This window comes from Cyprinodon tularosa, unplaced genomic scaffold, assembly GCF_016077235.1.
Source record: "Cyprinodon tularosa strain WSP-4 unplaced genomic scaffold, ASM1607723v1 ctg355, whole genome shotgun sequence".
NCBI lineage: Eukaryota > Metazoa > Chordata > Actinopteri > Cyprinodontiformes > Cyprinodontidae > Cyprinodon > Cyprinodon tularosa.
The window spans coordinates 1454000-1466749 of record NW_024039069.1 but is presented as its reverse complement, the minus strand read 5'-3'; the positions used below and the strand labels follow the sequence as shown (position 1 = coordinate 1466749).

At 36.2% G+C, this 12750-nt stretch overlaps 1 protein-coding gene across 2 annotated transcripts in view; it reads left to right on the top strand.

Moving 5' to 3' along the window:
* The first annotated feature begins 4344 nt into the window (after window positions 1-4344).
* Window positions 4345-12750, top strand: part of glra1 (glycine receptor, alpha 1) — a 167665-nt gene continuing 159259 nt past the window's right edge. The window contains exon 1 of one of the 2 annotated variants that reach the window (XM_038295419.1): window positions 4345-5616. In XM_038295419.1, the coding sequence (XP_038151347.1) occupies window positions 5546-5616 (71 nt within the window). In that variant the 5' untranslated portion in view covers window positions 4345-5545. The remainder of the gene's footprint in view (window positions 5617-12750) is intronic. The other variant, XM_038295420.1, reaches the window with a different exon arrangement.

Here is a 12750-nt window from a genome sequence, read left to right as displayed (position 1 = left end):
ACAAAATACTTCTTTAGAATTTTAAAATAAAAAGTCACATGTTAAATTCAGCAAGATAAAAAAGTAACAGTTATGAAATATAAGACCACTTGAATTATGAATCATCTGTATAACTATTCGACTTTAAGCTCAAGCAGGACCTCCTCTGTCTGATGTCTCCTTTTTTTTTTTTTTTGTTTAGACTGTTTGACAGTTAATTCTTTCTTGCTTATAATATAACTTTTAATGTGCATGACCTTGAAAACAATGTTGATCTGGGCCCAGGCAAGAAGATTTGGTCACAATGGCAGATACGTACGTCTGGTTTTCTTTTTGCAGAATTGCTAAGGATTATCATGACATTTTGGTTGCCTATTTCAGGAATGCTTTGTGAATCAAGGATTACAAGGCATAGAGTTGGAAAAGGAGATTTATGGTTTGAGAATATGTATGTCTCATCATTATTTTTTGCAAATAAAGTGGTTCTTGTTGGCATCTGTAGCCTATGACCTTTAGCAGGCACTGGAGAAAATTACAGCCAAGTGTGTTGTGGTCTGCTATAATAGTCAGCTCCTCTAAGTCTGTAGCACTGGTTCTTTAACCAGAAGGGTTGTTCTGGGTTGAGGGTTAGTTTCTGGATCGAATGAAGGGGTAACATTAGGGGTTCCATCTGGAATAATCTTACTGCGCTGCTCTGGTTGATTGTGAAGCAATCAAATACAGGCAATTAAAATAAAATTCATCCATACTGTTGTCAGAATCAAACTGAACTATGAGCTTGCTCATACAGGAAGGTATGAATTGCTCTAAAATGGATTGATAGATGGCTGCACTGACTTTCTACTTGAGAAAACAAAATGCACTAACACAAGCAAAGGACATGTCCTTTGAAAGCATCTGTAACTAATTTATTTTGCCTTTTTTCACTCCTCTCAAGAATCCGGAATGTTTATTCTTTAATCGAAATCAGTATTTTCATCTAAAAGGAAGACTTTGAACCACTAGACTATGGTTCATCTCATTTACCTCACTGTCCAGAAACTACAGCTTGGGAAACTCTGGAGGGTGTGATTCGTATAAATGACCCACCTTAAAAAATGTTTTAACTACTTCCTTAATAAATAATAAACTGTGAAATAAGATTTGTTAATATATATTTGGATGTTCTGTTTCTACTGTCACCAACTACCATTTTAGCCAACGCATTGATTGAGAACAATAATCTTGCTTGACCTGAACTTATTTTCAAAGAATTTTTTAAGTTTTTTTTAAAGATGAAGCTATTGCGAAGCAATTCATGCTGCTAAGAAATTCTACTTATTTGCAGCATCCCCCACCTTTACCATACAGTAAGACAACATGGTGAAGTGATGTATTCCTGGTCCTGGAGGCTATCCGTGAAGGAGCGGTTGTACTGGGATCACCTCAGTCATTACTGGGTTAGCTGAACTCTTTCTTTTATTACAACTTCAATCTGCAGTATCTCTGTGACAGCACCTGCAATTTGGAGTGTATCCAAATGTGTTGTCATACTTAACAAGTACTAACCAGTGGATGGGCTACACAGCCAACTCCACTATTTCCAGAACTTAACCAGCTCCTTTCTTTACTGTCTCTCATTTTTTGACTGAGCGATTAGTCCATGTGTGTCTGGCCAATGTCATGGTAACTAAGGTCAGCAAGACCTGTAGTTAGCAATATTGCATTCTTCTTATTGCTCAGAAGGTCGAAGCTGCTCACCCAAGCTGCTTCATTAGTTGGATGGAAAACAGGTTTTTGTTTTTACAGGAGTCATGTGACTTGCAGAAAAACCTCCTCTAAATGGAAGGTAGTACTGCATTGTATGTAAAAGAAAGATGCAGTGCCGTATTCCATTTCCAGATAGTTTTGCTCCAAGTCACTGAAATAACAATTTGCCATTAACCTATCTCAGCACACCTCCCTTTTTAGGCTGAACGTGGTAAGACAATCACTAGAGTTCCAATAGAGGGTGTATAGAATCCTTATTCAACTTCATCAGAAGCTGCAGCATCTGCATCAGTGGGAGGCTTCCTTGGGTCCACTGCAAGACGGAAAGATAAAGATCATTCCTGCTGCCATCACCCTTAGGAATAAGATTTCAGAATATTGTTGAAAAGTACAACAATAAGGAATTTTCCGTATGGGATTAATACAAATTATCTCCCATTTAATGACTGAAAGTCTTCATCAAGATGAAACAATGACTCAAATTTCCAAACTTAAAAAATCCATCATTTGATTTCCTTGGATCAGAAATATTATACAGTTGAAGTTGTGCTATCGTTTAGCATTCCGTAAACTGAATTTAATTAAATTCAGCAGCCTAACACTCCCCAGCTTTTTCCTTTTTGTTATCATAAAGAAGACTATACAACCAGTGAGCAGCTGACATGCTCCTTTTTGGTAAGCTGATTTTGTGTCAAACTTTAACCTCTAAGTGTCTTTTTAACTTTGGGTGTCCAGTAGATGACATAATCAAAATAACATGCATGCTGTTTAGATCACAGGTTAGTTGTTCAATGTTTGCATGTCTACTTCCATCTCTACGCACCTGACTTGCTTACCTGTAATCAGTCTTACTTTGCTTTTGGTTAGTTGGTCTGATATTGATGCCAGTATCTGAAATCTACGTCTACGATACAGAAAGTGCTGGCATCAGAACTGGAGTTCAGTCATTGATCGAACACCTAATTTGTTAATACGAATCTATTTTTCCATCAGCTTTTTTCTATCTGACACAGTTCTTCTTTGCTGGTTTTAAAACTCACTGTGCGGCCTTCTTCTGTTGTAGAGGGACAAAGAAGAAGAGATCACCCTGGTTTAAAGGTTTAACCTTAGCCAGGCCTTACCATCATCTCTTTAATTAGCCATTTTTTGTTTATTTGATATTGTATTCATTTACATGGGAGCAGAGTCTATGGCATGTGCCCCGAGTAAACAATGCAACAATGCATTTTTGTAAAACTGAAAGTTATTGTCTTTCTCTGCAGGTAAGTCCAGGAAAAAGTTCAACATGTGAGGACACTTCTCCTTAAACTAACAGACCTTGAATGGATGGTTTAATGATTGTTTCCATTTTCAGTTCTGTGTATATTGCATTCTTTTTGTTGAACTTTTTGTAATAAAAGATTAAATTTTTTTGTTTGTGGAGCAAATTAAGAAATATATTTTAGTTAAAATCCTAGTGAAATCCAATGTAAATTATTTTACAGTATTATTTAATTTATATTGAAATAAATTATTGGCTACTGAGTTGCATCACTTTTACAGCAACAATGTAAAAATAACTGATTTATATTCACAGCTAAATACTGTGATTTCCCAATTGTATCACAATAATTCCACTGGCATTGCCTTTGTGAAGTTAGAATATATAGCTGCAATTTTCATGTAAATTACTGTAAAATACTATTACTGTCAAATATATGTAGATAAATATTTTGAAATATTCTCTGTGGATTACTGTAGAGAAATGCAATTAGTACCCAGTAATTTACCATAAAAAAAAAAAAAAAAAAAGTTCATAGAGCAGTTTTAGGTGAACAAAAAAATATTACAAAGCAAACAAATGAAAGTCAGTTCCACTGTTTTTTATATAGCTCAAGACAATTTACGGGGATGATACAGTCACATTGGTTTTAAAGTTCTGTCAAGGCAAACCTGCATGGAGTCATTAACTTAAAACTGGATACGAGGAAATTAAGCTGAATCTTTTTTTTTTATGTCAACAGCAACTGGTTAGTCATCAGTATTTCCCATTACTATCTTGTCGGAACATAAAATGATTTTTTTTATATATATGCTTGTTTCTGGCCATGTGTATAATTTTCAATTAATCTGAAACTAAGTTTACATTTGCTAGGTTTTTAAAAAAAATTAGAAACCACCTTAAAAAGTATCACTCTGTTATGAATCCATTCTATTTTCATTAAAAACAAAAACTGTATAAAAAGTATACTTTTATGTAATATTCTACCTTGATAACACTTTATGTATTTTACACGCTGTCGCCCATATTTTTATTCTTGTCATTTTAAGTTTCTAAATAATAACTTTGTAATGTTTTCACTGTTAAACAATCTCCATATAATTATTGTTTAATTAAGGACCAATAAAACTTCTGCGACAATAGAAGGCTTTGCACAGTGCTTTCAGGTAAACCTGCACTGTTATTTAATTGATTTTACTTTCCCAGTCTTCATCCCCCCAGGGGATCAATGTTGGAGGCAGAATAGGTTTTCAGCTTGAATTTCGACACCTTGGTGGACCAATCATTTGTAGGCTTCAGCAGGATGCAGACCAATGGCAGCATTCTATGGGCGTCTCTGGCCACGCTGAGGTGCGTATTTTGGAGTTTGGTAAATGACTGCAGCAGGAAAATATAGTGTCGAAGCGCAAAGAGCTGGCACTGTTATATGAGAGAGAGAGTGCGTGTCTATACGCGCCAGGCAGTGATGTCCTCTTCTGCCATGGAAGAGGGTCCATATCAGTCTGACACACGGGGCTGCATGTTATTATGAAACTCTGATCGACAGCGGGACTGAGTTATTGCTATTGTTGGGATTTAACGCGCCCGGTGCGCCGGTGGGAGCGGATGCGGAGAGCAGCAGCGGTTGCCGACGCGTCTCCAACTTGACCACTACCAGACAATGGGAGCAGCTGAGCCGAGCTGCTGCAGCGCCAAGTACTACTACAACTGCTTGCCCCTGGGAGATAAGTACGAGAAGAAGAAGGAGAACCAGAAACGAGAGGAGGGGGTAAAGAAGGAGAGGGAGAAGAGGAGACAGACGTGTTGTACCTGCAGCAGCAGCAGCCCCGGGACTCCCTCAGCAGCCGATACGCACAGATCCAGAACGACGCTCCGGTTGCCCCAGGGATCCATGTGAGACAGAACCTGCAGATGTGAGAGAAAGCTCTCCTCTGTGTGCGGATTTTAGGAATATAACACATCCGTATTTGTTTCGGCGCTCCAGGGGCAAGAGGACGCAGGTTTTTGCAGTCAACCAGCCAATGAAGGAATATGTGTAATTTCTCTGTGAACTGCGGCGGAGCGCACAGACCGGACCTCAGAGTCATCGCCTCTAGTCGTGTCAAGCATTAGCAGCCTTTAAGCGGCTGCTGGCCTCTGAGACCAAAGACCCCCTCCGCCCCTGCCCCATCCCCTCCATTGTTTGTTCCCGGGTGTCCCCCCTCGAACCAAGACCTAGAAGAGCTCCCCCCTCACGGTCCCTTCCTCCCTCTGCCTCTGTCCGAGGTGCTGAAAACATTTTCGGCCTGGATTCAGTGGATTTTCTCTTACGTCGGCTCTTGAGAAGTAAGCGGACAGGCATGCTTTTATGGAGGGTGAAGTGATGGCCATCCCACGGCTCGGCATTGGAGAGTACAGGATCTGACACGGACCCTCACCCATAGAAAAGCAGGACATTCCGGGCTCACCTTGGAGGTCATAAAACATCATCCCCGCCCTCCCCAGTCCCTGACACCAGACCTTCTTTTCAACATTTTCTAAAGAGTGTCCATCACCTTCACAACCCCCCTTCAAAAAATGAGACTCGCAAAAATGTGCCGACTGAACCCGCTGGGGATCTATTTGTGGGAAACGGTTTTATTTATCAGGTAAGCACATCCATGAAGCCGACATGACTGGTGGGGAAAGGGAAATACATAACGAAATATGTTTAATTTGCTCGGGGATTTGATAAAAACAAATGAAATTAGCATTTTTATTGCCTTGATGCCGTTTGGGACACGTATGGAAATTAAAACAGCGTTCAGAGATCTTAACAGCATAAAGGGGAATTACGGTTAGAAGTTGTCAAAGTTGCCTCTGAGTTGTCAAAGTTTCCTCTGAGTTGAGTTATGACTGATAAGCATTCTGGACATGGGAAGGACTTGTAATGAAGTTGGACTAAGATCAGACAGGGTTTTTTTTTTCTTTCCCTTTTATTTGGAGAAAATTGCGTCCACTAGTGGCTGGATATCCTGTGAATCATTAGTTCCTTATAGGTTTTTTTAATTATGCAGGAAAAAAATGCTCCAAAACAGGCACTTTAAAGGCAAAATAAATAAATAAATAAATAAAAAATAGTTAAGTTTATAATTCAATCATCTGCTCCTCATGTAATTTCTCCATACACAACCATTCCCTTCCCACCAAGCCTATACCAGACCATGTAACAACCCCACATTTGCATTGTTTGGTGACACTATTTAGTCCAATTTCTTTCTTTTCTATCAGTGCCTCACAGTACCTAAACTATTATTAGTGAACACTCATTTCACAAATGTAATGTTGAAGGTTTATCACATTACTTTTCAAAAATGTACTCACAAAAGATTAAACTAGATTTGAGTAGATTCAGTGTTTATTGTCCACAGAAACTTTGTCTTAGATAGGTACTTGCTATTCTTAAATCACATAACATCCATACTTACATCATTACACTTCTTCAAATAATAAATTATCCAAATTTGACTGTTCCTCTTATTTGTCAGGCTAAATGTGGGTCTGGTGCCTATATCCAACAGTCTTTGGGCAAAAGTCTGTATCCTGCCTGGGCAGGTCACCAGTCTAACACAGGGTGGACACCTATGGCCATGATCACAGTCACACCTAAGGGCAATTTAGAAACAGCAATAAACAGTTTGAGGAAGCCGAAGTGCCATGAGAGAACCCACACATGCACAGGGAAAAAATGCAAACTCCATGGAGAAATACCCTAGGCTGGGAATCAAAGCCGGGACATTAATGCTGCATGGCAATTTACAGCAAAACAAAGAAAAGAAAAACAAAAAAACCATACAAACTCGAAGTGCAACTTAAGTCTTACAGAGCATAACCTTTATCTTGGTGAGCACAGTCTTGTGATTTTGATGATTTCATGCTATATTCTGGTTATTTTGTGCTGAATATGTACTTGAAGTTTCCTATTTGAATACGTTCAGTTTTGCTAAGTTGAAGAAACCTAACCTTTGGTCTTTGTTTAATTGATCTATTCACAGAAAAATCATCCATAATCATAATTGATCATCCATAATTGAACATTTCAGGCTGTAAAATCCACAATAATACCAGAAACTGGCAACCGCTAACTAGCAACCCAGCAAATTATTTGTAAAAAATCTATATATTTTTTTAAATCTGAAAAAAAATGCTTTCAGAAATTAATAGCATATTTATTATTTATAGGGATGCACGATATAATCGGCCCCCTATCCGTATCGGCCTGTATCGGCCTTAAAACTGAATATCGGACATCGGCCACCCCACCGATATTTAACCCGATATTTGATCAGCTTCTGAGTTTCTAAAGTCTTCCTCAAAAACTTCTTTTTTACAGACTTAAAAACTTCTAAAGACGAGGGAAAAAATATTGATACATTAAAATATCCCAATATCTTCATATGCTGATATATTGCCATTTAAAAACACCATATCACCTCTTTTACTAATGAAATATTGCTATATGTCATCGTTATGCTACGAAATCCCCCGAAAATTCCCGAAATTTTGCCATATTTTTATATGTTGATATATTGACGCGGTATCGATCTATTTTACAAACAAAATCTCACAAGAATTTGCCAAATATCACGAGAGTTTGTAACAGAACAATGAAATTTCACGATCTATTTCACGTAAAATAGATCGATACCGCGTTTTAAAAAATGTATTTGATATCAGCATATGAAAATATATTTGAGTATATTATTTTTCAAAGTGTCAGAAATGGATAATAAAACTGCTATTTTCAATGACTACTTATTTTTGTCCAGCTTTAACATTGGTATCGATATCGGTTATCGGTTACATGAGTTTTAAAAATATCGGCATATCAGATATCGGCCAAAATCCCAATATCATGCATCCCTAATTATTTAACAATGTATGGGTACATAAATGGTACAAGAAATCATTTAATATGACTTTGAAGATATGAAATTTTTTTCAAGGTACTTTTAAGTAATTGGCTGGATGTTAACATTTATTTATACCATGATATGTCTTGTTAATCTAGTTCCTTTTGGTTCCCCATGCCCTGAAGAACCACCACATTGATGCTGATCTTCCAAACGCCTACTTGGTATCCTATTAGCCCTCTGGAGGGTCCTGACCCCAAATTTAGGAACCACTGCTGCAGATTGACCTCAAAAGGACATGCTTAACTCAAGTCTATTATGTGTTTTTAATCTACACTATTCAACTGCTTGAAATCATGATATCTGGCTTTCCATACATCTCTAATACTTTAATTTATTACATTCACTTAGCAAACACTGAGTTCTGTCAGACTGTTGGCCTGCAGCAAGTGCCTTAAGTATCCTCTTTTAGTTATAATCAAGACCACATTGAAAGATATGCTTGGTTTTTTTGGTTTCATTAAAATTAGTTAGTAAAGTTGAGCTCAGGGCAAAGCCAACGGTATCCCAAATACATCAGTTTAATGTTTTGCATACTGTTGGAAAACCATTTTTTAAAAAATGTTAACACTAAAACTACATATTTGAGGCATGTGTGGAATGTGGAATTTGTGGAATGTGAGTAATTTAGAGTTGGATTTCCATCCTCATTATTCCATCAATCAACGTGCCTTGAACACTGATGAGATACAGCCCCAGAGCATGATGCCACTCCCACAATTCTTGGCTGTTTGTACAATATTCTTGGCTTTGACATCTTAAGCTCCATGGGTTTCCCTTGAAATTTATACTTAAGTCAAACATAGGCATCTTTATGATAAAATGTAGATTTTGGAGCCCTTTTGAGCAGAAATGATTGTGCTCTGTCTCACATCACTGCTTACTTATTGGAGAAAGAGGGAGACTTTTTTTTTACTGGGAAGGTATGGCACGGTCAAGGTTAAGGCATCCTGCAGGGGTAGTGATAAAACTACGTTTCTACTCTTTCTCTTTCATCAATATTCCCCTGGTTCTTTCTTTTTTAAGAAGTGTGCACGGAATATTTACTAAGTTCTATTAATGACTCAAAATTAGTATTAATGTTTAGCAGTGTTAATCCATTAAAGGAAGATCAATAATCAAATTTTCCTGCCGGCCAAGGTCTCCTGTGCATGGCACATTAGATGCAGCAGAGAGACAAAAATATTTCTTTACATTCTGGCCATATATAAGCTCCTGTATAACATTAAAAGAGAGCTCTAACCTCCCATGCATCAGTAAAGACCATGTGTGGAGCTGCAATTTGTCTGTCTGTGTTTGCTTTGGGCATGGTTTTGATGAAAGAAATCACATATCATGATTAAAAGCTTAGAACAGTTGGTTTTACATTATATAGGACCTTTAAGTTAAAGACACTCAGTAAATACGTTTGAATACCCCAGGTCTATGTTTAATTAAAAAAAATGTAGAACTTAGAAAACATAGAAAAGAAAAGCTAAAATCCCTCCCCCAGTACCACATAGGGGTTAGGGGTTACAACCCTCACATGGGCTCCTCAAAACATATTTGCCAGCAATGAGCCACAAGCAAGACCCGTTTGTACACACAAATTAATTTTTTAATCTTTCATAAGAGTAAAATTCTTCTCTTATTTCTAATCTTCTCTCAGGTTTTAACAAATTTTACCAGTACTCCAGACTTGTAAACTTTTCGAATAAATAAGCTGTTATAAAAACCTAGATTTTCAATAAGGTCATTCTTATCAAAAATGTTTTCACTAAATGACTGCGCTTGTTTTCCTTAGAAGCAGTGGTAAATAATTAGGCCACATTGTTATATATTATGCAACTCTGCAGATATGAATTATATTTTTATTCGCTGATCACATAAGTTTCGGTCACTAGAGCTGGCATGTTGATATCCAGGACACTGGTTTGATTTTTTTTGTCATTTCGTCAGAAGAAAAACCAGTCAGAGATCACTCTACTATTGAAATAACATCTGAAACAGAAAATAGATTGAAAGTGCAGCAAAGCTCCTCTAACGGAGCTTTATCCTCCATGGCAGCTTTGTTATTACACTAAATGCAAAATATTTGGGTTTGGGTCTGTCTGACTTCATTAAATCAGAGGTTTGCTATCAACATTTTATACATTTTTATTCATTGTTAGATAGATGGAGAGTATATGAAGGGATGGCAGACATGGTTTCGCGATGTACAGCACAGGTCTATCTGTGTAATTAGATGAGATTTAGCAGAATGTTGTGTTGGTTGATGTTGAACTCATATCAAGTATTTATGTTGATGCTTATGTTGCACCGCTTACCTCCATCAACAGTTTTCATTGACTGTTTTTGGGTCAAATTGTTTTCTTTGTATATTATTTTTATTCTTTTACTTTATTTTTACTATCGAACAGTGCACACTGGAAAAAATCTAAATCTAGATCAGTCATTTTTTTCTTAAAATAAGTGCATTTGTTCTTGGATTGAGGAGGTAAAAGAGACATTTTGCCAATGGAACAAGACAATTTACATTTAAAATAACACAATTACATTGTCTTATTTCAAGTGCATTTTATCTAAACATATTATTTTAAGAGTAAAAATACTCATTCCATTGGCGAATCATCTCATTTACCTATTCAAATTAAGGTTAATACTCTTAATTTAAGAAATTTTAACTTATTTCTAGATTGTTTTTCCAGTTCAACCACAGCTTTTACAGCTCTCGTAATGTATTCCCTACTGCTTGGCTGTTTACTGGTCCTTTAATTCTGCTGCTCCGCTCTCAGTCAGACATCAATCTGCAAACCTTTTAAGTTTTTCTTCTCTGTCTTCAATGTCATTTTTTATGAATGAACAACTGTGTGTTAATTACAGGGGCGTGGGGATTTGTAGCACTATATGGAATAATCGGGGTTATAATTATGCAGATTTACATTTCTCTGGAACACAAGCCCACTTACACACATGTTGAGTGCATCACATTGATGACGATAATTTACCATAATTTAATGAAGTTAAGAAAGTTTGTTGAATCTGACGTGTTGCTCTCATAAAAGTCCATCATAGGAGAAAATGTAAGAGAAATTTACAATAAAAATACAAAAAGTTTCTTGCATGAGGCCTTGTGCCAAGAAGCTAAATCTAATTTTATAAAAAAAATCTTTCTTCAGATGGAATTTGGCTTGCTCTGTTTTGAATACTGAGAATTCAAGTCAGGCTTGAAGGTGTCTATTTTTATGGTGTCCAAGTTCATACTGTAAATATTTAAAACTGATTTTATTCCTGTTGTGACAATATTGTTCAAGCCCTTCCTAATTTATTGTAGGCTCAAGCATTGGAGGTTACTTGGTTGTTTCTAAACTACTAATACCAGTTTTAAATTATTAAGTGGGGTAATTGGTGGTGACACACATGAACTTGTGTTTACAAGCAATCTCCATATTGACATTCTTGGAATCTCCATCTGCTAAGAATAAGTTTTCGAAAAATACGATTTTTAATTGCATTAATCTAGACTTTTATTTGAGCTTCACTGATTTCTACTAAATTCCACCTTGTCCGGATGTTTTGTTGGTGCTAAAATGTATCAGCTGAACCCAAATATGAGCAATAAGCAGGAGTTAAAAAACATTGTAGGGCCTTCAGCTGAGCATTTTTAAAACACAGATAATTTTATGCATACATGATGGATGTAATTATGATGTTAACCTTACAAACAAAAACTTATTAGACCATCAATTAACATGTGTGGATATAAACTTCTTTCTGGAACCAACTGGATATTAAGTTAAATTTGTTCGCATTTTGTGTGGTCTTACATTATTTATTTTTTTTTGTATGTAGGGGAAGTTCCATCTTGAATTTCCTCTTATCATGTTTGTGGCAAACTTCACTAAATTATTATATATTTTTGCTTTGAAATGTTTAATTTATGCAACAATGAACAATAGTATATGGGTCTAGCACATAATTAATCCTTATTGCTGTTATTAAGCGAGATTAACCAATTTTAGGACAGTATTTAAATTTTTCCTAAAAACTGTCACATCTCAGCACTGAGGTTGACAAGACTCCACATTGGCTTTAATCCTGTCGACAGTTGCTGATTGGCAAATCATCAGTCTTCATGCTCCACTCAGTAAAACAATGTCTTTCCAACCGAGAAATGGCTGTTTCATGTCATGATGCGAGACAAATCATTCAGCTGAGTGTAGCAGAAAGATCCAAAGGTCTGCCTTCCTCTAAGCATTGATTACTCTAACCTTTGTCTTCATGATGACTGAGATAAAAAAAAAAATTTTCAGTTTATATCCTGTTACTCTTGATATATTATAAATTATGCTTTATTTGAAGCTAAAATTTTAAACTTTTGTTTTCATTGTGCACATGAAACCCTTGCTTTGTAGTGTAAAACTACGAAAGAGGTGTTATCCCTTATGCATTTAAACAGAAAGGAATATGTTTGCCTACATTTGGAAAGGTTGAGTTTAGTGGCAAGATCAAGTTTCATTTTAAGTTGAGGAAAACTAACAACAAAAATGGATTGCTATGATTTTGTTGTTGTTGTCGAAAGTTTAAAAACGAAATGTCAATAAATCAGAATGGTACAGTTTATAAGAACAGACCATAGAAAACAGAAAATTATGAATTGAAAATCTCATATTTCTAGACATTGACACTTTTAAAATAATGAAGTCTAGGATTAATATGATTTGCTAACAATAGTTTGATAGGATCTGTATCTGATCCAAAGAAATTAAAGCATTTTTTTTTCAAAAATCTGTTGTCCAGTACCTAAATGTTTAAAGTTATTTAACTTTTAACATCTCTACATTTTTTTCA